The sequence below is a fragment of the Marmota marmota genome, unplaced genomic scaffold (genome assembly GCF_001458135.2).
Source record: "Marmota marmota marmota unplaced genomic scaffold, marMar, whole genome shotgun sequence".
In the NCBI taxonomy this organism is placed as follows: domain Eukaryota; kingdom Metazoa; phylum Chordata; class Mammalia; order Rodentia; family Sciuridae; genus Marmota; species Marmota marmota.
The window spans coordinates 21648511-21674545 of record NW_026000016.1 but is presented as its reverse complement, the minus strand read 5'-3'; the positions used below and the strand labels follow the sequence as shown (position 1 = coordinate 21674545).

The 26035-nt window shown below is 33.1% G+C and overlaps 1 protein-coding gene across 14 annotated transcripts in view; it reads right to left on the bottom strand.

The window, feature by feature from the left end:
* Positions 1–26035, bottom strand: part of Cdc42bpa (CDC42 binding protein kinase alpha) — a 309215-nt gene that overhangs the window by 49459 nt on the left and 233721 nt on the right. For 4 of the 14 annotated variants that reach the window (XM_048809272.1, XM_048809276.1, XM_048809279.1 and 1 more), the window contains 3 exons: positions 24042–24118; positions 22921–22968; positions 9822–9860 (listed from right to left, as the gene is read on the bottom strand). In XM_048809272.1, coding sequence (XP_048665229.1) covers positions 9822–9860; positions 22921–22968; positions 24042–24118 — 164 coding nt within the window. Of the gene's footprint in view, positions 1–1610; positions 1719–9821; positions 9861–22920; positions 22969–24041; positions 24119–26035 lie in introns of all 14 variants that reach the window. The other 10 variants (XM_048809275.1, XM_015483569.2, XM_048809281.1 and 7 more) reach the window with 5 other exon arrangements.

Genomic DNA, 26035 nt, shown 5'->3' with positions numbered 1-26035 from the left:
GCCCAGTAACTCCACTTCTATGTATAAATGCTAAACAAACTGCACATTTGCAAAGGTAGATAGATATTAAGAGGTTCACTTCAGTGCTGATTATAGTAATAAAAAACTGGAAGCCACTTAAATATCCAACAACAGAAGAATGGATAAATAGCTGTGGCATATTCAAACAATGAAACATTATGCCGCAGTTATAATGAATGAACTAAATGGACATGTATCTGTATGATTAAACCTCAATGCATACTTATGAATGAAAAAAGATGCAGAAGGACACAGTTAACATTTCTGCAAATTTTAAATACATGACAAACATTACCATATATTGTTTATGGATACAAATGAAATAAACAGGTGAAACCAAGGAAGGGGATATGCATCCAGATTCTAGATATTGAGATATGTCTGGGAAAAAGAGAGGAATGGTGTAAGGGAAGACATTAACTGGTTCTGGAATATTTTTTGTTTGGAAAAAAAAACTGAAAAAGTAAAATAAAATATTCTTATCTGTTAAATCTGTGGGTGATAGGTATTTATTATATTATTCTGTGTATGCCTGAAAGGTTTTATCATTAAAATAAAATTCCATTAACCCCAAATATTGAAACAATTGTAACTAAAAATACTGAGGGTCTCATTAACCAGTCTGAGGACTGTATCATAGTTGGGAAACAAGTCATGACTACAGTTCACACTTAAGACAACTTCTTTCACTGAACCATCTGCTCCTGTGGATAGCTAGACACAGTTTTGTTGATCACAAAGAGGGAAGCAAATGAGCTCTGCAGGAACTGTGATGCTAAGTGAAAAACTAGGACTGTGTCACAAGGCAGGTAGCATGAACTGAGACACAACATATTGTTCTAACCTGTTCAGGAAATTGTCTCTGGTGAGAAAACCAGCCAATTGGCTGTTAAAAGCCATGGCTCGACATGAAGTGTAAAAACAACACATTTTTTGGTACTACTAAAGGGCACGGCACGGTTTAGCTAAGTGAGTACCTGAGGTGGATTCAGCAGTCAGAATAAAATATTCAGCTGCCAGCAGTGGCAATTTTATTTTTAAGCCGTGCTTATGATGTAACAGATTAGTTATATCATGGTTTATTAAGTTTATTATAAGAATTAAAATGTGAGAATGTCACCTGCATTGCATATACCTTCAGAATTTGTATCTGTTAATTCTAACCTTTACATAAAACTATCCTGTGTTCCACATAGTTCTATACCATGTAGAGAGATTACTATTAGAGTTATATTTTTGTCTATTTTAGGTAAGTTTAGGGGAACAATTTTCTAATTCATTTTCTATTCCTAGCTACATTATCATTTAAAAGTAATGACCTCTAGGGCCGGGGTTATGGCTCCGTGGTAGAGCGCCTGCTGAGCATGCATGAGGCACAGGGCTGGATTCCAACACCACATAAAAATAAAACAAAATAAAGGTATCGTGTTCATCTACAACTAAAAAAAAAATTTAAAAAGTAATGACCTCTAACTTATTACAGAATCTATTTGATTAACAGAAGATAGATTTCACTTTTTTTCCCCCTCCAATTCCCTTTTCTGACACAAGTGTAAGAAAAGGGGAGCAAGGTTGCTCCAATGAAGCACCTTAACTGGCTCAGCTTCACTAGATATGGAAGGAGATGTGGACCTTGACTGGATGTTTACATACTTGATGCTCAGGTTCCATACATAAGTGTTTTCAATGGGATCAGTCTAGGAAAATAAGTCAGGAAAAACAAAAACCCAAGAAATCACTTTTAAATATTGTGTAGCTCTTAGAAAATTCCTATAAGGCATGATTATGACAACATTTCTTGAAAACGGAGGACAATAACTTCAGTTTGAATATTCATGTTAGGGATGTGATATTTCATTACACAAAAGCATAACCACTAGCTTTAATATAATCAAGGGTTAAGATAACAGAAATTAACCAAAGGCATGGTGATAACCTTCATTGCTCATCTCTTACTCTGAGCACTGATGTCTACTGCATAATCAATATTTGTATTCCTTATAGAACTTTTTATTTCACAAAGCAAATCATACATGTGAAGTAAATGTTGCAGATCAGACATAATTTTGTCCTTGATAAAAATTAAATTTGTTCTTTTATTAGACATTAGTGAAAGCAAAAGAAGCTAATATCAGCTTTGTGCTTGTCACTTAAGTCAATTCCTTTTAATTTTGCAGCAGCAGAAATCCAGCACTTATACTCACTTATACCCTTTAAGCCAAGTACTTTCAGAAACTGAAACGCTTTGAATTAAAATTTAAAAGATGTTATAAAGCACAATGATTGAGCATCTAGTCCATTTGGCAATTTTCAAAATTACTAGGATTGAGTTTTTAAAATAAAAGGCAATAAAGACAATTTGGAAAATAGGTTAGGAAATTTGTTTTAAATATATTGTATAAAAAGAACAATGCTATGATCAGAAGTTACAAATCAATAAAAAAACAGCATCAGAGGCTAAGTATTTTAAGTATATAAAATTATTTTCCCTTCTTATAACTGTCACTGATGGATGATTTAGACGCAGTCATGAGACTATGTCTTGACAAAACAGAATTATTCGATGATTAAAAGAATAATGACCCTTAAATTTGAAACTAAGTGAATAAAACTTCTTAAAATTCTAGGTTGAATCATCAATGACTGAGAATACACAAACTCGGGAGAGAAAAGGTTTTCCCAAAATTAACTTTTTAGCTTTGATTTCAGCTCCACAGAATTCTGGCACATGACTTTGTTCTCTAAATGTACAAATCATTTTCTCAAGTTGAGGATATTTTCCCATGTACAACTGAAGTAGAATATTCTTCTGGATTTATGATGTGTTGTTTATGTAAAACAGTTAACTTTTGTTCAAAGTGGGAATTTCTATAATATGATGGATGTGTGGGAGAAATAGACTACTAAGCTGGCAACATTAGAGGGTCCCTCTACAGGTACCCCCAAGTGTAGCCTCCCAGGGTGGTGGGTATAGGCAGGCACTATGGTGGCAAGGCTTTGGTGGCTGGTCAATGTAACCACTACCAGGACTTAGACCTTTAATTTTTAGATTAAGGAGAAGTGGGGAGAGAAGAAGGGTCTCCATGAGGGCATCGAGGGGACTTGGACCAGCAGTTAATCACCAAATGCTAGGAAAATATTTCAATATTTTAAATTCTGGAGCTACTGAACTGAAGCTTACCAGCTAAATATCAGCTGTTGTGTAACATGGATTATTACTTACAACTAATATGCTTTGTGAATTTGAAGGGCCAAGTCTGAATCCTGTCTCTCAACTCCACATTTAGCATTCTTTTTAGTCTATCAGGGGTTATCTCTATGGCAAGGGTACTCAAAATAACTTTATGATTATGGAGGCCAAGTCACATTATCTCCCTTCTTGATAGTGACCTCTGGCCAGGAAAAAGACTATAAAAGAAGAAAATGATACTAAAGACAACTTTTGCCCAGTTCATAGTTTTATTCAGGGGTAGTCACTGGAGACGATTATCTATTTAAGTTATTAATCTAAAATATGATACTAGGCTGGGAATAAGGCAGAAATGTCTTTCACTTTCTAAAAATCTCCTTCTTTTTGTTTATATAAGATGATAAAAATTGTAAGATGAATAAGTGTGCACAGGGAGAGGGGAAGTTCAGTTACAAGGGAATAAGCAAAGGAGTACTGACACATTTTATACTTCCAAGAACTTAAAAGTAACTCAAATAATTATCTCATAACATTTCAAAGAAGTGTTCAAGTAAAAGGTTTTTTATGTGTAAAAAAGGGAACATTTAAAGAAAACTTTATTAGAGTTTCTAAATCCTGGGCCAAAGGCAATGCTGTGATAGGACGGACTGACACAGTCTGTCACAGTAACAATGGGTTTGTACCTCTGGGTCCAATGACTTAAAAACTCTAAACATGAAAAAGAACTTGCTGTTTCCACTAGGAATAATTAAAATTTTACAGCAGGCCTGTTCTTTGAGCCATATAAACACATGCCCATACAAGTGGAGCACAATGTTTTATATTGTCCTGCTCTGAAATCAAAATATGCTGCCTCAAGCCATTTTGTCAGTATGCAGTCTAATAAGGGGTTTACATTACAAAATTAGCAACCCTCAAAAGCAGGGTTACCATTGCCCCACAGTTGTTAAAACATTTATCGGCATGTTTTATGACCCTATGAAAATGTGACATTATGACAGTGGGATAGATACTAGAGAAAGGGGAAAAAAATCCACTATCGATTAAGTCTAGATACAAGAGAAAGGGGAAAAAAATCCACTATCGACTAAGTCTCTCACATTACTCTTAAAACTTCTGAGGCTTTTAAAACACAACTTTTGGTTCATCTGAAGAATTACTCTCATTTGTTAAAGTCTTTTTATTCATCTTAATAAAAAATGAAATAAAGCAATATAAAGGAGAATAGATTTTAAAAATGACTTTCTTTTTTTAAAAAATTTTTTAGTTGTAGATGAATGCAACATCTTTATTTATTTATTTATTTATTTATTTATTTATTTATTTTCATGTGGTGCTGAGGGTGGAACCCAGTGCCTCATACATGCTAGGTGAGCGCTCTACCACTGAGCCACAATCCAAGCAAAAAAAATGATTTTCTTAGCTGACTGAGGTAAAACCTGGTTATATCCAGAAACAGAAATATTTAAATTAAAAATATAACCAATATCAATTGTAATAAAATAAAATTATGGAAATTATGATACTTGCTTTATAGAGTTGCATGCTGTTAAGGCAAAAATTAATTTCAGATTAAATAAAAATCAAGTTATTTTTCTTTTAAAATTTTAAAAAATAAGTAAATATATTGGAATAATATTTTGAGATGGCATTAACAGAACATATCAAGAAGCTGAACTCTGGACTTTTGAAAATGAATATAGAGTTAAAGTTTAAAAATAACCACTTTACTTTCAAATGTGTGTTTCTCATAAATATAAGGAACAAAGTTTACTAAAGCTGAGTAAAATCATGGCAAAAAGACAAAAATTTTGACCATCAAACTTTAAAAAATATTCTAGGTTTTCTAAAGACTATAGTTGAAGTGGGTATCTAATGACATTAGAATTGCAATATTTCATTTCATTTCTGAATTACTGCCAGTATAAACAATCTCATATGTGCTTTAATAATACCAATAAGAAAAAATACAATATCAAATATTTTCACATCAAAGTTTTAAACAGGACTATGGTTTTCAACATGTTATTATTTTAATTAATAAAATCAAATGCTTACCATGCATAGCAATCAATGGCTTATTCTAAACATTAAAAGACAATTCAATTAAACTTTCAGGATATTCAATGATCACATGTTAGAATTCAACCTAGCCTAAAATCAGTTTTAATAATTAGTTGGGAATGATTCAGATGTAGTACAGCAGCAAAGCAACCAATTGATAACATTAAAACTTTAAAAACTAACATAATCATCATTATTAAACTATGGAAGTTAAACTCTTTGCATCAAGAAAAATATTATAGTACTAAGTATAAGCAATTATTAATATACCAAAACTTAATAAATATAATATACAACCAAAGCAAGAGATAAATGTTAATTTGGAAACTGAATTTATAGTTATAAAAAGAAATGATAAAAAGGAAAAACAGCAAAAAAGCAACAAATAGCTAATATTCATTGGACAGTATACTTTGATTTTTTCCAAAGACCCTGGAAACAAATTTTAACTAAATGGCATAAGCAATTCACTCTATATTTCTAAGTTGCAATCCACTCAGAAAAAATAATTAAGAAACACTCTTCTGTAGAACAAATAAATTTTTCCTATTCTTTGGTTAACAAATTTTTTTCTTAAGTATACATTTTAATAAGTTACTTTGATGAATAAGCATTACAGATATCTACTATACTCCAGTTTTATTTTTACTTAACTCTGTTATTAATTTAAAAAGGCAGAAAAGCTGAATATTAATATTGTCCACAATGCACAGCACTGTCATACTAAAAGTCTATAATGTTCCCTGAATCCATTAGGACTTTCCTTACAATGTAGTTTTAGAGTATACTGTACAGTAAAATTGAAAGTTGGTTTTTTTAATCTTTCAGGGTCAGGCAAATGTCTGATTTTTAGATCACTTACATCTCAAGAATTTCTTAAATTATGTACTACTTTTTTTCTAGAAATAATAAAAATAACTAAAAATTTCATCTCGAGTATGCATCAGTGGGCCTTTTCTATCCCCTAATAATTACAGATTTGTTTAAGTAGCAATATTCTAATAAGAGACCTTATTTTAAGTAAAAGATACCAAAGTATAATATGAACTATAAATGATCAACTTAGTAAACAACAGCTTGCATTTAACATGCCATTTGTATTAGTAAATATAAAATTCTAAGTTAACAGAAAAATATTCAATTTTTAAAATTTTATTTATCCTTTAGCTAGAAATATTTTAGAAGACAAAGGAGCAAGTAGTCTTGTGTGTGTGTGTGTGTGTGTGTGTGTGTGTGTGTGGTGCTGGGGATTGTAAGGGCCTTGTGGATGCAATGCTAAAATTCTACTAATTGAACTGTATCTCCAGCCGCTAGCCTAATGTTTTACATTCAGAACATTTATAAATCTCAAATCTTCAGTGAAATAACTATTTCTGTTAATTGAGCTTATGACAATAAAAACCACAGTGTAACAGAAATACAGTATCACTCAGAAAACAGTAAATATTTTACCATATAAAGCAAATCATAACAACAAATTACTGAAGATTATGCAATCTTACTAAACAATGTAACTTGTATCTCTTTAAGGAAAATTTTCTTTTCAGTATATTGATTTGAGAACCCATTCTGGAGAAATGTCTAAGAAAGTATAACAAAGTTTTGTTTGTCATTTCATTTCAGATTGTTCCTTTAGGGTGTGGAGCATATTATTTTCTAAAATGAGACATCAGTATTTTTCACTATTAATGGAAACCCTATGAAACTCTCATTAACCATCTGTATTCAGAGTAAACCACTCATAACATTTTTTATTATACTATGCTTAATTAAATAACATCATTTATAAAATACTTAAACTAAAAATGAGGCTTAAACACATAAAATTTGAATACGGCAATTATTATTTAATAATGTCATCATTTCTATCACATTTTACAGCGAATTTTAAAGTTTATAAAAGCATTGCACATTTACTTATCTAAAAACATGATCTATAATGTGAAATTCACTGTTAGGAATAGCTATTTTGTCCTACTAGAATAATACCGTATGTCCCAGGGACCACTGCTACGGTTTTGATGTGAGATGTTGTCAAAAGTTCATATGTGAGATAATGCAAGAAAGTTCAGAGATGAAATGATTGGTTTATGAGAGCTTTAACCTAATTAGTGCATTAATCCTCCAATAGTCTAACTCAGGGTATAGCCAGAGGAGATGGGTCATTGGGGGTGTGCTTTTGGGGTACATAATTTGTCCCTAGTAAGGAGGATTCTTTCTCTGCTTCCTGAAGGCCGTGTCCTTAGCCACTTTCCTCCACCACACTCTTCAGCCAAGATGTCCTGCCATACTTCAGGCCCTAAAGAATGGAGTTGGTCATCTATGGACTGAGACCTCTGAAACTGTGAGCACCAAATAGCTTTTCTTCTTTTAAAATTGTTTTTTTCAGGCTGGGCTTAGTGGTACATGCCTGTAATTCCAGTGGCTCCAGAGGTTAAGACGAGGAGGATCACGAGTTCAAAGCCAACCTCAGCAATGGCAAGGAGCTAAGCAACTCAGTGAGACCCTGTCTTTAAATAAAATACAAATAGGGCAACAACAACAAAATTGTTCTTTCAGGTCTTTTGGTCACAGTAGCAAAAAAGCTGATAAAATAACCATTGAGAAGTTTCTATTTAATTACTGAATAATTCATACTTCTTCAATCATCTCCTTCAGAGACACTACAATATTCACTGGTTGCATTTTTATTGGTCAGATAGTTAAGCCGGGAAAAATTACTGAGAAAGCAGATAATCAAGCCTATCTTCAGTTTTAAAAAAGCTGTGTGTTATTTTATGTCTGTAAATTTTGGTTCACTATGGCTTATTCATATTCTATGTAATAAAGACAAAGACAATAAAGATAAAAGACAAAGAGACCTTCTAATAGGTATTTCCCTCAAAAAATTTTCCATATTTCATGATTTAGAGAAATGTTTTAGATGGTCAAGGCCTCTAAAGTCTGCATGGCAAAGTGAGATTAACTAAGCCATATTAATTAGAAAAACAACTTTTCTATATTATAATCTTATGGAAAAAGAAGCAATTATAAACTTAATCAATTCACAGGTTGATGATTTAAACCTAATACAATTAGGCACACAACATTTTAGTCTTTCCTTCTAGAGGCTATATTAAGTAAGTTAACATGTGCCCAGATTAATTTGATAAATCCAAATATCTAATTGTTTTAACTCTCTACAAATCCCCAAAATTAATAAAGAAATCTGTTGAACCAGCAATCTTTTCTCAGACCAATAATTAATGTCAGTGGAACTCAAAGTTTTCTACTAACACAGAATGATTTTTAAACTGCTTATTATTAAACAATACTCTAATAGTACTGTGATACTAGAGCTATTCATGCTTTATTTGACAACCAACCTTCTATCACATCAGAATGGACACAGGAAGCAATGAGCCACCCTACTACTTCCCATCTCCTCCATAAATCAGAGAATTAACTGATCTAGAACTTCCCAAATCCAAATACTCTATCTACTAAACTGTTGATCAATCCCAATAATCATGAACCTGACAGGTAAAAATCACTTCTGACTTTCCTTTCAAATGTTACTATTTTACACAGTATATGAAAATCTGAAAAAATGTATCAACTAGCCTATTGCTTCAGGTTGAGAAGTATGTATGTGTGTGAGACTGGTGCTGGGATAGAGACTGGTTTAGAAAACTTTTGAGACCTTTCTACATATAGATCCCCCAGTATGGGCACATCAGAATATTGCAGGATGGGGTAGTAGAGGAACCACTTCAGGTTGAGAAACATGGAGCTAGCATTAACATAGGAAGATATTTATCACTTATTAATAATACATATAGAAAGTATTTGAGAAACATGGGAGCTAGCATTAACATAAATGATGTTTATTGTTTATTAATAATACGTATAGGAAGTATGCTCAGATAGTTTTAAAATCTTGGAATTATGTTAGAATATAAAAAATTTATTAGTAACATTATTCCCTCAGATCTGTATGTATATTTAAGAGGATTCCTTTGAACTACACTAAAAAAAAAAACTTCAGGATTTCTTTAAAAGTGATTTACATAAAACCATAGCCAATAAGATCTATAGTTTGTTCAAAATCCTTTTTATAAATTTTGTATAATACAAATTAATTGTTTTTTCCTATGTAATAGAAATCTAAATCTCTACATCACTGATTATATCAGATTCTTATTTAGAAACTCATTTTTTTGTATTTAATTTAGAAAGTATTCTTTAGGATCACTTTTTTGCCCTCCCCCCATCAAAACAAAAATGATATCTGATTATTTTAGTGTTTTGGTTACAGAAATTTATATGAACATTCTTAAAGCTTTGCGGCCAAAGCCAAAACAGGAAAAACAAACAAACAAAAAGCCGCGAAAATATAGGAAAGCAGAGTAGCAATAGCAGAAGCAGGAGCAGCAGCAAAAGCATGCAAAATCAATGTACTAATACATCACACAAATGTTCACGGCTTCTGCAATCACAGGCAAAAGGCTAAGAGACAGAGGTAGAAGGCATCAGGATGGGTACACAAAGTGCAATAGTCTCTTACACGTCTGCCTTTGCTAGCTGGAGTACAGGATGGAGAGTGCTTCAACAGAGAAAGGAGAACACTGCATGTTACAAATATTTACACAGAGAAGACTCCCAATGCCTACTATATTAACACACCAGTATGTAAACACACATACAAAGCCACTTTTTTTTGATAGATTGAAAGTTTATGTGTTTTCAGGAAAAACTAGAGAGTGAGACAGTAAAGAACCAGTTGCCCAGACCAGGTATAAAATTTTCACTGGCCCATGCACAAAACAGTGAACCACAAAATAACACTCCATCTGAAGTGATGGACAATTTATTTTCCAAAAGACTGGTAGCAGTAAATTGAAACAGATGACAATAAAAAAGGACCGAAATAATTCTGATTTTTTTTTTCCTGGCAACCACTTAATAAAATATTTAATTAACTAGTCTTGCCTTACACATTTACCTACCAAGTTCTTACTCTTTTTCAAAGATGATTCTGAAAATGATAATAGCCAAATTGGGAATGTTAATATTGATAATGGATTAAAACAAACCTGTCACTTTAACAATACTGTCCATCCTGACTAGAGTAAGCTAAGTCAAAGAGTAGCCTTCACCTTTCTGACATTAAAGAGTTAAGTAATCAGCAAAAAGTAATAATTATCTCAAAATATTTTTCAACTTTTGAAACTTTGTGATGAACACACGGTAGAGCTGCACAAATATGTGTCATATCTAATTATGCATTTTCCTATTTTCAATGCAACTTAACATTTACTGAATGTTTACTAAGTATCAGGTACTATGCATACTTTTTTTAGGTTTATAAGAATTTTTATTATGTTTATAGAAGCAAAACATTAAAAATCTAAATAATCAGTGATTGGAAATTACAAATCTCTTTAAATTATTCATGACTAATAGAACTATGCAATGATTCTTAGGTGAACTTTTTTTTGTATGTGTGGTGCTGGGGATTGAACTCAGGGCCTTGTGCATGCAAGGCCAGCACTCCAACAACTAAGCTGTATATCCCCAGCCCTCTGCTATAATTTGTAAATCATGTGATGATACAGGATGATTTTAGATAATTTACCACAATGACATGTTACATTGTGAATAAAATGGATTTTAAAAATAAAGAATAGTACACAGATCCTACTCATTACATGTTTTTTTTTAATATTGATTTTTTAGGTGTAGATGGACACAACACAATGCCTTTATTTATTTTTTTATGTGGTGCTGAGGATCAAACCCAGGTCCCGCCCATGCTAGGCGAGTGCTCTACTGCTGAGCCACAATCCCAGCCCCTCATTATATGTTTTTAATTCATATTTCTTGATGGTACATTGTTAGTTACATGTGATTTCAAGATTATTTTTCTTTATCTGTGGTTTTACAGTCAAAATTATATCCATTTAATTAAGGGAAGTAAATAAATCAAAATAGATTCTACTACCATGTATAACTAAAAATAAATCAATAATAAATAAATAGATAGATAAATAAATAAAATATAAGTACAAAACAATTTAATGTTCATAGGAAAATTTGGAGAATTTTTTTTTAAACCAGACCATCTGAGAAGAATGGTAATGGCATAAGATTGAGGATAAAATTTTCACAATAGGAGTCATTCAAATGTATTATATATAATTCTACAGCATTTAAGAATGAGCTTAGATGTTAATGAAAATGAAGGTGATGATGCAGAATTTTCAAAATCAGAGAACATGGGTTGAGGAGTCTAAGTATTTCATAAGCTTCTCAAGTAACTATGTGGGCTAAACAAGGAGAAAAAAAAAGAATGTGAAATTCACTGTGCTGAGTGATTTGAAGCCAGGATCTTATATAATCTAAATATCCTACCCAGGCATTTGTATAAATATTTCAGGAGACTTCCTTAAGTAACTTTCATAGTCTTTTTAAGCATGAAGCGATGCTAACATGGGGTAAAAACTACAGTACTATGCAAACTTTTATAAACAATTGAAAATAAATATCTTACACTAATTCACACATTGGTACAAAAGACATCATCCCAGTAACAATGTAACAGATGATATAATAGAGATAAATGCAAGGTTTGTATGGGAATCTAGAGGATGAATGTTAAGTATTTCTATAAGGACCTAAAGGAAGAAATTTATAGATACGGTCTACAGGAGTTACGGATTTATGAGAAAAGTAAAAGTTCAAGCACAAGAAACATTACTCAATATTACCAGTTTTGTAACAGAAACTCTGGCAGCTGGGTTAAAATAGCAGCTATTTTTTCTCGTAAGAGACTGGGATGGATATTATATTCCAAAGAGTTAATAGCAAACCAGGATTAGAAGACCTGTATGAAAGTTTTTTTTTCCTTTTTTTAATCATGTGCAAACCATATATTTTCTAAATTTTTAAAAATTATAGGTGGACACAATACCTTTATTTTATTTATTTATTTTTTTAATGTATTGCTGAGGATCAAACCCAGTGCCTCACATGTGCCTCACTATACCACTGAGCCACAATCCAAGCTCATGTGCAGAGTATGAATAGTACTTTCTGAAATGTTCTCCCTATATAGACTCCTTTAATTCTCACAGAAAACTTAATAAGGCAGGCATTATGATCCTCATTTTAAAGATGAAGATAACAGATTAACATGCCTAAGGTCTTAACACTGGTTAAGTGGTAAATCTAGAATTCAAACCTTCTCAGTGAGATTCAAACTTTCCCCCAAGTGGTAGAAAATCATGTTCTGCACTTCTAAACTCTCACATCACTTCTTAACCCTAGACAATCTGGCTTCTGCTTTGACCACTCCAATATCAGGGCACTGGTACCCAATTTGTCTGATCTAACCAGCCACCTCTGCTACACGGGATGCTTGCTGAGAGTACTTCCACTCCCTCAGTTTTTTTACAGGATATTTTCTCTAGTCATTTCTCTCCCTCTCCTTTTGTGCATCTTTTAAAAATTCTTTAATTATTAAAAAAAAATTTTAAATAGGTCTCCGTATGTTGCACAGGCTGGTCTCAAACTCCTGGGCTCAAGTGCTCTTCCAAAGCCAAAGCTGAGTCTATAGGCACATACCACTGCCCCAAGCTAGGCTGCTATAACTTAACTTGTCCAAAATGAAGCTGCCACCTTTCCAAAACTCTTTTAAATATTTTAATTATTATTACAGATAAGACTAATTGAACCTAAACTCCATGATTCAGAATAGTCATACTGATTCTGGCCGTTTTTTATATCTTCAAACTCATTTCTCATCTATACCTGCTTCATCCTTTTACTTCCTACCTCATATTGTAATTACCTACTTATTTGTCTTTTCCATCAGACGGTCAGAAGATTCTTAAGGACAGGAAACATAATTATTCTGTTTGGCATAAATCCTATAAATTTAAAAATTTTCATGAAATAATGAATTCTTCTGAACATTGTAAGGCTTAATCAAGGTATTTCTCATGACATTTACTGCTTTCTACATTGTATAGTCCATAATATGGTTTAGATAGTAGGTGTCCTCCAAAAGCTCATGTGTGAGACAATGCAAGAAAGTTTGGTGAAATGACTGGATTATGAGAACCTTAACCAATCAGTGAATTAATTCCCTGATAGGAATTAACTGAGTGTTAACTGAAGGCAGGTAGGGTATGTGGCTGGAGAAGGTGGGTCACTGGGGGGGGTGGTAGGCCTTTGGGATGTATGTTTTAACCCTGATGAGTGGAGTGTTTGTCGGTGTCTTTCTCTTTCTCTCTCCTTCCCTATGTGCCCCACCCCCTCTGCTTCCTGGTGCCATGTTCCCAGTTGATTTCCTTCACCATGATGTTCTGACTCCCCTTGAGTTCCTAGGGATGTATTGACCATCTGTGCACTGAGACTTCTGAAATCATGAGATCCAAAATAAACTTTTCCCTCTTAAAACTGTTCTTATTGGGTATTTGGTCACAGGAACAACAAAATCTGACTAAAACAGTTTATCACTATATAATTTTTTTTTCTAATAATAAAATACGCATTTGGAGGTTTACTTCTACATCTGATCAATCTTTGTATGTATTATTGTGCAGGGAATTCTACTACACATGTAAAAAGTGTCAAAATTTTAATAAAGAAACCTTTATCTTTTGGCCCTATGTCCCAGTGTCTTAGAATAAAATCATGAAAAGAGTATGAATATCTCAAAGTAAATATTATACTAAAAACAAGTAAAAATGTCTCTCAAAATTATCTTTTGAGTAAGAACGACAATATATTTTCTAAACTGGCATTGTGTAAAGCTAATAATGATACTAATCACAACAGTAATAATTTCTTACCACACAAGAAGGGTTTTCCCTAAAATACAATTATAAGAAAACACCCAGAACCCCACATATACCCTCCAAGACCATGGTTTTATCTAAACACTACTGCTAAAATTTGGTTCATGGCAAATGCTGCAAATCAGCATCTTGACTTAATTATGCAATTGCATATATCTTTGTCTGTGAAAAACCCACAAGAACTTTAAGGCTGAATATACAGGTAAATGTACAAGCAAAAACCAAAACAAAAAATCAATCTTAGGAACACGAAATTTAGTTGATAGTTTTAAAGGTTCAGTTAATGAATGAATCCCTGAGGTTTTATTTAATAAATACCAAAGAAATAAGAGGTAGACTATGTAGTCATGGTATTTGTCCCCTTTAGATTGGCTAAATATATTACATGATATATAACAAAAATATAAAATATGTACAATTAAATACAACACATAGATTAAGCATCCCTAATCAGAAAATCTGAAATCTGAAACTTTTTTTAATATTGGAGGATTTGGGATTTTTAGATTAATAATGTTCAGTTGGAAAGGTCTATGTGAACATTTCAAACCCAAAAAACTCTAAAATCTGAAATACTTCTGGTCCTGCATATGGCGGACAAGAGATGCCCAACCAGTATTGCCTAAACTTGGGGAGGACCACAAATGATAATCTTCTGAAATATGAGAACTCTCAGTTGAATTATACTGAATATGTGGATCAAAGTTAAAATAAGAAGTGAAGGAGAAAATTTTAGGAATGCTTTAATCTCTTAGGAGTAGCCAGCCCTATTTTCTGTCATAGGTTTAAAGAAAACTTTACAATAAATGTTTTAAAAATGTGTTCTTCTGTCTGATGTGCATGTGGTAAGAATTTGTTCCCAATTAGTAGGCTCTCTATTCACCTCACTGATTGTTTCTTTTGCTGAGAAGAAGCTTTTTAGTTTGAATCCATCCCATTTATTGATTCTTGATATTAATTCTTATGCTATAGGAGTCTTGAGGAAGTTGGGGCCTAATCTCACATGATTTTATCTCTGGTTTAATTCCTAGGTCTTTGGTCCTTTGGCTTGAATTTTGTGCATGGTGAGAGATAGGGGCTTAATTTCATTTTGTTGCATATGGATTTCCAATTTTCCCAACACCATTTGTTGAAGAGGCTATATTTTCTTCAATGTACGTTTTTAGTGCCTCTGTCAAATATGAGATAACTGTAATTATGTGGGTTAGTCTCTGTGTCCTCTATTCTGAACCATTGGTCTACAAGTCTATTTTGGTGCCAACAGCATGCTGTTTTTGTTACTACTGCTCTGTAGTATAGTTTAAGGTCTGGTATAGTAATGCCACCTGCTTCACTTTTTCAAAAAATATTTATTTTTTAGTTTTAGGTGGACACAATATCTTTATTTTACATTTATGTGGTGCTGAGGATCAAACCCAATGCCTCATGCATGCTAGGAGAGCACTCTACCACTGAGCCACAATCCCAGCCCCCTGCTTCATTCTTCTTGCTTAGGATTGCTTTAGTTATTCTGGGTCTCTTATTTTTCCAGGTAAATTTCATGACTGCTTTTCTATTTCTATGAGGAATGTCACTGGGATTTTGATAGGAATTGTATTAAATCTGAATAGTGCTTTTGGTACTATGGTCATTTTGACAATATTAATTCTGCTTATCCAAGAACAAGGCAGATCTTTCCATCTTCTAAGGTCTTCTTTAATTTCTTTCTTTAGTGTTCTGTAGTTTGTATTGTAGAGGTTTTTCACCTCTTTTGTTAAGCTGATTCCCAAATATTTTATTTATTTATTTATTTTTAATATTTATTTATTTTTTTTTAGTTTTCGGCGGACACAACATCTTTGTTTGTATGTGGTGCTGAGGATCGAACCTGGGCCGCACGCATGCCAGGCGAGCGTGCTACCGCTTGAGCCACATCCCCAGCCCCCAAATATTTTATTTTATTTTTTTGATGCTATTGTAAATGAGGTAGTTTTCCTTGTTTCCCTTTCAGATGTTATGTCACTGATATAAACAAATGCCTTTGGTTTATGGGTGTTGATTTGTATCCTGCTACTTTGCTGAATTCATTTGCTAGTTCTAGAACTTTTCTGGTGGAATTTTTTTGGGTTTTCTAGGTATACAATCATAGAGCACTGATCTCTAGAATATATAAAGAACTCAAAAATCTTAACACCAGGGGTTGGGGTTGTGGCTCAGTGGTAGAGCACTTGCCTAGCATGTGTGAGGCACTGGGTTCAATTCTCAGCACCACATATAAACAAATCAATAAATAAAGGTCCATAAATAACTAATAAAATTTAAAAAAATCTTAACATAAAAAAAACAAATAACCTAATCAATAAATGGGCCAAGGAACTGAACAGACACTTCTCAGAAGAGGATATACAATCAATCAACAAATATATGAAAAAATGTTCAACACCTTTAGCAATCAGAGAAATGCAAATCAAAACTACTCTTAAGATTTCATCTCACTCCAGTCAGAATGGCAGCTATTAAGAATACAAACAGGGGCTGGGGATGTGGCTCAAGTGGTAGCGCGCTTGCCTGGCATGCGTGAGGCCCAGGTTTGATCCTCAGCACCACATACAAAACAAAGATGTTGTGTCCATCGAAAAATAAATAAATAAATATTAAAAAAAAAAAAAAGAATACAAACAACAATAAATGTTGGTGAGGATGCGGGGAAAAAGGCACACTCAATATACATTGCTGGTGGGACTGCAAACTGGTGCAGCCAATATGGAAAGCAGAATGGAGAATCCTTGGAAAACTGGGAATGGAACCACCATTTGACCCAGCTATCCCACTCCTCAATCTATATCAAAGGACTTAAAAACAGCATACTATAAGGACACAGCCAATCAATGTTTATTGTAACACAATTCACAATAGCTAACAACCTAGATGCCCTTCAATAGATGAATGGATAAAGAAACTGTGGTATATATACACAATGAAATATTTTTCAGCATTAAAAGAGAATAAAATGATGGCATTTGCAGGTAAATGGAAGAAGCTGGAGAATATAATGCTAAGTGAAATTAGCCAATACCAAAAAACCAAATGCCAAATGATTTCTCTGAGTTAAAGATGCTGATCCAAAATATGCTTTGGGAGGGGGAATTGATGGGAGGATTAAATGAACTCTAGATAAGGCAAAGGGGAAAAAGGGAGGGAGGGGAAGGAAGGGAACATAGGGGTAAGAAAGATGATGGAATGCGATGGCCATCAATACTCTAAGTACATATAAAAAGACATGAGGGATGGGACTCTACTTTGTGTACAACCAGAGATATGAAAAACTGTGCTCTATATGTGTAATATGAATTGTAATGCATTCTGTTGTCATATATACAAATCAAAAATTTAAAAAAAATTTTTAAAAAGTGTTCTTCTAATTCACATGTACGATCAATCTGTCCCAGATGTAACTAAAATTATGCTGCCAAGTCTCAAACCCCCGTGACCAGTTATGAGAAAATGTAAAAAGAAGCCGAGGGAGAGAATAAGAGAAAAATCAAAAGATGCGTGAATGAAGGGCAAGAGATACCCTGACTGAAATTAAATCTTTTGGGACATTTTTAGTAATTTTTTCCCCCTTGAGATGGGGTCTCACTATGTTGCCCCAGCTGGCCTCTAGCCTGCATTCCTCCTGCCTCAATCTCTCAAGTAACTGGGATTATAGGGACGTGCGGTAGCCCCTACTTGAGTAAGATTTTGTATGTTAAAACCAAGCTTACATGGCAGCCATTATGAAGTCAAACAACAACAAGTGCTGGCGAGGATGCGGGGAAAAAGGTACACTCATACATTGCTGGTGGGACTGCAAATTGGTGTAGCCAATTTGGAAAGCAGTATGGAGATTTCTTGGAAAGCTTGGAATGGAACCACCATTTGACCCAATTATTCCCCTTCTTGGACTACACCCAAAAGACCTAAAAACAGCATACTATAGGGACACAGCCACATCAATGTTTATAGCAGCACATTTCACAATAGCTAGACTGTGGAACCAACCTAGATGTCCTTCAATGGATGAATGGATTAAAAAAATGTGGCATTTATACACAATGGAATATTACTCAGCACTAAACAATAACAAGACCATGGCATTTGCAGAGAAATGGATGGCATTAGAGCAGATTATGCTAAGTGAAGTTAGCCAATCCCTAAAAAACAAAGGCCGAATGTCTTCTCTGATATAAAGGGGGGCGTGACTCAAAATGGGGTAGGGAGGAAGAGCATGAGATTACCACTAAATAGGGAAGAGAGGTGGGAGGGAAAAGGAGGGAGAAGGGGAATTGCATGGAAGAAGGAAGGAGACCCTCATCGTTATACAGAATACATGTATTACAATGTGAGGGGAGAAAAAAAAAGAAATGTGTCACATTAGATTGGGTAGAGAGAAATGATGGGGGGGAGAGGAAGTGGGGATAGGAAGGACAGCAGAATAAAATAGACATTATTATTGCTGTATGTATTTACATGACTGTATGAACAATGTGATTCTGCAACCTGTACACTCAGAAAAATGAGAAATTATACCCCATCTAATTCAAATGTGAATAAAAAAAAAACAACAAGCTTACGGGACAGGGGATGAAGTTCAGTGGTAAAGCACTTGCCTACCATGCATGAGACTGTTCAGTCTCCAATACTACAAAACAAAACACAAAACACAAATCCTTCCAGCTCAGATGGCTTGTTTCTCTTATATGCCAGAGAATGAGAAAGAAAAGCAGTATGAGGTGCACAAAAACAGATGGATTCTAGAAACACTATCTCTTCCATGCCTGACTTTTATATTCTAGAGCTTTAATTCCTTGATTAACTTCTTCCTCTGTATATCAGAGTAAGAAAATTTCCAAAAAGCAAGTTGAGCACATCTGTATTTGCCAGGAAAGTGGGCAATTTCCATTTTTGTGAACTAGGTCCAAATGAACAGAGTACAGAATTGTTATTTAATAGAACTCAAATGAACTGAATAGAGTAGGACTGCTGTAAGCTTGGTGTGATGCTCTCTGGATTTGTTACTCCTGGGAAGAAAGGAGAGGATGCAGGAGACAAATGAGAAAATCCAGGCTACTGAGCTCCACTTGTCTTTCCCCTGTTGGTTACCTAGAGGATGAGACTGGCCTAGTATGGACTAATCAGAGGCAGTCCAGGATTGGATATATGGGATTGAGAGCAAAGATGAGGGTAGAAGAGACAACAATTTCCATCAGAAGTCATCTGAGTATCTGTTCTGTTGCTTTCTTAATAATGGAATACCTTACCCAAGAGACCACTCATTAAAATATTCTCAATTTCTTTCAAAATTAACTCAAACCCTTGTTTATTTGTCCTAATGAATGCTAGGTAGAATACTTTCTTTTCCCCTCAAAGGTTGAGAACCCTAACAAAAGCCACTTTTACAAATGGTAGAATGATCTATCTATCCACTCTTACTAATTGGAAAATGTTGTGATAAATAATGGCTAAAAATCACTGGACTAAATATTTTCTAAGTTTTTTTTTTTTTTTCTCCTTTAAAAGTGACTATTTGTGGCTGGGTCCAGTGGCGCATGCCTGTAATCCCAGAGGCTCAGGGGCCAAGGCAGAAGGATTTCGAGTTCAAAGCCAGTCTCAGCAATGGTGAGTCACTAAGCAACTCAGTGAGACCCTGTCTCTAAATAAAACATGAAATAGGGCTGGGGATGTGGCTTAGTGGTCGAGCACCCCTGAATTCAATCCTCAGTACCAAAAAACAAAACAAAACAAAACAAGTGACTATTTGTAAAGAAAGCCCAAATGCCTACATTCTCTGCCTAGTTACTGCTCTCATTTTCCCAGAGGTAATGAGGTGATTCATATTACATACACTACTTCCTGTCCATCAAGGCTACTCTTATGTAGAAGCAGGTGACTATACATTATGATTTAAAAAGAAGACAGCCTTCTCTGAACACTTTCTTATTTTGACAAAATTCCAGCATTTATTTGAATTAAGAGGCAAAAAATGCTGAGGAAAAATTAAGTGTAAGAGAGTGATTATGTACACTGTAGTAAATAAAGGAATAATAGTTTTAATAGGCCCTGCATAAGAAGGTAAAAGAAGGAGGAAGAAAATGAAAGGTAACTTTGAAGAAGATGCACCAGTGGTAAAATTCGGAAAAATCAGAGAGCAACATGAGGAACCAGTCTTCTAGAGGAAGAAAGGAATGTCAATGATGTATGGATACCCAAGGAAACTTGATTTCTCCCATTTTACTTAATATAAACTTTATTCCCTTCTCTCTATATAAGCTCCAGATGCAATTCAGATTTTAGATCTTCAACATAATCATTCCTATAGCAGTAAGATAAAAAACAGAAAATAATGAGCAGAGGCATAATATTTTAGATTAGTTAAACATTGAAATCTACTTGCTATAGGGAAGAGTCACATATTATAAGCACAACATACACAGCAATATAACCAGATTTGTAACAAAGAAAAATCAAGATTTCATTTGTTCCCTAAAAATCCAAATGCCTACAGAAAGGGAGCTATAGAACTTGAGTTTTACACTAAACAGCTTGGATGATGAACCTAGCATATGTCAAAGAATGAATACTACTGTTCAAACATCTCTCTACCATGACTTTGAGAATGAAATAAATGGATAACTCTGGGAAAGGTGATCATAATTATGAACAAGAAACAAGAGATTTGTGTATAAAATATACATTAAGAATAGGAATTTTTTTAAAATGGAAGCTTATTGTAGGCTTTCCCTCTGACAGATAAAAATCATTTTCCTGTGGCAATGGGATTCAATAATTCCAAAGGAAAGTATTATAATTCATATTGGTGGTGAATAAAAGGCTGAGTAGTGAAGAGTTAAATGAAATTAAATCAATGGACAAGGAAGCTGAAGGGAATAGAGGAAGAGAAGGGAAGCAGCCCATTAAGAATAAGTAAATAATACCAATATTACTGCGGATATTACAGTTTATTTTTAACTCTTTAAACCAGTTAATGAGATTAATTGCCATTATTATTCCTATCTGTCAAATGAGCAACCTTAAGCAAAGAAATGACTGCTTACATCCTCCAAACTATATACCTAGAAAGTGGAATAGGCAGGACTTGAGCTATGTGTTTCATCAAAACAATGTATTTATGTATTTATGTGCTTCATCAAAACAATGAGAGGATGGAGTTTTAAAATCATCTCTTTTAAGAGATGGAGTATAGATCAAAGATTCCACAGGTTTTGTGAACACAGCTCATTTCTACTTTGTCCTAGGAGTTCCTTCGCGCTAGCATAAACTTTAGTTGTATGTTTAAACTGAGCTTGTATTATTTAAAAGTGGGTAAAGAATAAAGAAGTATACTCCCTAAGGGAAAGTAACAGTGGGAAACAGCTGTGATTCGGGCACTCATTCATTTCATCTGAGGGTCAGGGTGGCAGTGGTAAAGTGTGTCTGAGAACAGAAACCAGCCAGGTACCTGGCAGAGGGATTTCTGAAGATCTTCTTGGAAAGAGCTCATTTATTTGCCAAAATACATATTGCTCTTATGTTTTGCATTCAGAGATTTTTTTTTTTTTAATGCGTGGCAAGAGGATGGAGGCAAGAATTTCTTAGAAAAATGAAAACGGGTTTCTAATGGAGAGACCTAAGTAATTTACTCAAACTTCCTTTTCATTCTTTCTGAGTAATATCTGTATGGAAATACCCTACTGAGTATTTTAAGGGCAGATTATAACATGCTGTACCATTGTATATCAAGAGAGTAACCTTTTTGATTACACTATAGAATTAGCCAGAACAATTCTTTTTCTGAGGAACAAGTGTCCACTTAGAATGGAAACATGTAAGCTCTGGCATCAATATTTCAAACTTACCAAAAATCAATTTTTTTGTTCAATAATTTGAAAAAAATCCAGATCAACAAGTTCCTTTAATGGAAAATCATGCTAAATACTTTCTAACAATAATATTCTACGTAAGAAAATATAAGAAATTATACATTTAAAGAATATCTTCTGGTTTTATGCATAATTTTTCATTTGAATTAATTGTATTTCCTCATTTCTATGAAGAACCAATGTTCAACAAGATAACAAAATGCTATACAACAGAATTACTGTGCATTTAATGTGGAATAGAGAAAATGTATAAAACATACAGTACTTTAAAGAGAATGAATGTATCATACACAGTTAATAGGAACTTCCAAATTATTAAATGTATAAAATTAATTTAGGAGAGCAATGATAATGCAGTCAATTTATAAAGCATTTAGTACAGATGCTAAGTAAAATTATGCTCCCATTAGAAAAGAAATTCTGTCAGCTCTAAAAATAGATTGATGCCTTCTTATTATGTTATAATAATATCTATTGGAGAATTTAACTTATAAAAAATGGCAATTTTTTTCTGATTATACCATCATAGGTTTATTTTAACCAACATAGAAATAAATAGTAAAGTGCTGAAAACAAAAGGGAAAGTAAAATAGAAATCATGAAAAATAAAAATAAGCAATTATTTACACATACAGTGACAATAATTAAATAATTCTAGTCTTTAGAATTGTAAAGAATGGAAATAGAGATTTTCCAAAGGTCAAAGCATTTTTGAAGTATATTTTTTACTTTATGTTTAATAATGATTATCCATTATATATAAGAAGGAAGCACATTTTGGCTCACAGATATATTTACACACGTAGTATTTCTAAAACTGACTGCATTACTAAACAAACTCTTCATATAAATTCACTGATCTCTTTTACTGAAGGATGCATTGGTTTGAAAATCAAAGACTTACGTCATCCAAAAAATCAATCAGTGAGGATGAGGAAGAAGAAAAGGAATCCTATTTAACGAATACAGCAATAAAAAAATAGAAAATATGGATGAAGCAATTTAATAGGAACAAATAATAAATCAAAAATTTTGTAAAACAATTGAAAGGCAAATGACATTAATTCAAATAAATAAATGAGAAAAGCAGTCACTGTCATTGTTTTCAAGAAACTTTCATGATTCATTAATTACTTTTTTAGAGTGTTTCTTTTTCCTTTTTCCAAAGGAATGAAATATAATTCATACACCATGCCCAAAGTATAATAAAATGAAGCTCATGGCAAATCATTAATAATAAAATTAAATATAAGCACTTATGAAAATAACAACTAAAAGTAAGTAACAGAATCTCTGCTTCTAGTTCTTCCCACCAGAATGTAACCTCTTTGTCAGGGGGACTTGTCACTTTGGGTCACTACTGTATCTCCAGCACTTAGAACAGCTCCTTGCATATAGACACATGATTCTGGTTTGCTGAATAAAAACATTACCAACTTAAATTTTTTGAGACAAAAATATACTTTATAGCATGACATTGATTTTTTTCAGCCAAAAATTTAAATAAGATAAGGAATGACAAGTATTATATAATCACCATTCATTATTGTGAAATCTGCCTAACAGTGGATGTAATACTTTTAACATGAAGCATTTCTTTATATACTTTTTAAAAAATGAACTGATTTGCAACAAGAAACACCAATACACTATTGTGAGCTTCAAATTTTTCACTTATTTTTTTTTTTACTGTGGCTCTGTGCTTTGGAATAAAAAGTGTCAAAATTATTTTAAAAGCTGGTATTTGTTCTGCTTTTATTGCTTCTTAGGGAAGTTCAAAATGCTTTTAAAACTAACAATGACTTTCATATTTACACCTTTCTTGGATGTTCAGTTAAATACAAGTGTGATTATACTTTCCATAAGAATCCAGAACATATTACTTCCCTACTATGTTACTGTTTTATAGGATTCTAGATCCTTTTATGTGAGATGCAATAAAACAGTTTTATAGCAAATAAAATTTAAATCACAAAGTGAATTTTAAATTGACTACAAAGGATACCTGAAAAGTTCAGTACTTACTTCAAATTGATCCAGAGCATCGGTAGGCGTATTCAAAAATGCCAAGAAAGAATGCTGTGAGTCTTGGTGCTCTATACCTAGAAAACAGCAGCAACTTTTTTTAAAACTAGAACAATCAATACTAATTTTTATGGATAACCTTTCCTGTCTCAATCTATTAAATCTATTCTCAAATATCATATTTCAAAGCTGATCAATATTATTAATGCTACATATTTGAAAAGCCAAATTACATTATTTTTTCCTAGACTACCACTCAACAATTAAATAACATCTACTTCTATCAAATATTTGTTCTTGAGTTACTTGTTATGGGATTTCTTTCTTTTTCTATCTGGTACATCATTAAAAAACCCACATTAAATCTTTTGATAGTCTAGAGAGAATGTAGGTGCTTGTTTATGTGTGATTTTTCTAAGCTAATTTATCACCGAATGAGGTTTCTGTTTGAAATACTCGTACCAAGCATATAGCACAAGTGTAAGTAATCTTTAATAAGAAAATAATGCAGTCATAAAACAAATGTATTTAATTATGAAAAAAAGTTAGTCAATCTGACTTCAGGTATTATTCAACTAAAAGAATGATGAATCCAAACTCCAGTTTTTCTCAGATGAATTAAAAAATTCATACATATCTTGTGGCTATGATATTAACTTTAAACACATAATTTTCAAAATAATTTTTTTTATTCTTCTTTTTTCTCTGGGTGCTGGGGATCCATGGCCTTGAGCATGCCAGGCAAACACTTACTACTAAAGGCACATCCCCAGCCCTCTAAAATACTCCTTAAAACATAAAAATGATGATAAATACTGGGAAGGATAAAACAAGAAAACAAGCAATCACACAATTTTGACTTCTATATCTTTAAGAAATGACATTTTATGTGTTTTCCCATATTATCTTCTAATTATATACCATAATTACCAGATGGGTCAATATGTTCAGAAATTTATTCAGTCAATAAATATTTGTTGAGACTATTATGTACCAGACACTGTCCTAGATTCTGGGGATATAGGTGTAAACAAGGCATTTTTTTTTTAAAGTCTTTGTCTTCATTTCATAAACGTCACCTTATAATATTTAAGCAGCTATAATACATTATAACAGTGAAACTTTATTTTTGCAGTAATCAAAATCCAAACAATAAAGCTTTAGTTAACATCTCTTCAAAACAATGTGATAAATTTAAGACTTTTCTTTTTCAAGTTTAGGACTAATTTTAAAATGATATAGTCAATGTCATCTGATGTAAATCATACTCTGCACTGGTTTCTTTCCTATTAAGTTGGCTTTAGGGCCACAAGTGAACCAGGTCTTATGTATTCATTTTTATCTCTTCACTAAAAAATGTTTCTTCTTTTTACTCTTCATTAATTAAAACCCAGCCTGGTTCTCATTTTAGCATGATAGCTCATGTACCTAATTTGAGTTCCCATTCACTTTTTGGGGGCTCCTTCTTTCTCTTTTTCAGTAAGGAATTCCACCAACAAAAAATTATTGAACATCGACTTCTTTAAATAGCTTTGTCATGTGAGCTCCTCTATGTGACTGCTCTCTGTATTCCACAACTTTAGATTGGATTCAAAGACCCAACCAGCTTTATCTCTAAGTATGTAATGGCACTGGGGAATGACAGAGAAAGAAGCCCATGGGCTTAATATAAACCCCATTAATTAGTGAAGTATTCAGTGATAGCCTTTATTAGGAAAATGAATTTTGGAAAATTGAATGTAAAATATCCCATTATTTAGAAAAATAACATTCTGAATTTATTTTTACTAAACCTTCACATTCTTTTTTTTTTTTTCACCTTTGAACTATTCTTTATTGAGAGTTGTTCAGCTATAGCTTTTTTTTTTTTTTAATTTTTTATTGTGGGTTGTTCAAAACATTACAAATTTCTTGACATATCATATTCCACACTTTGATTCAAGTGGGTTATGAACTCCCACCTTCACCCCATACACAGATTGCAGAATCACATC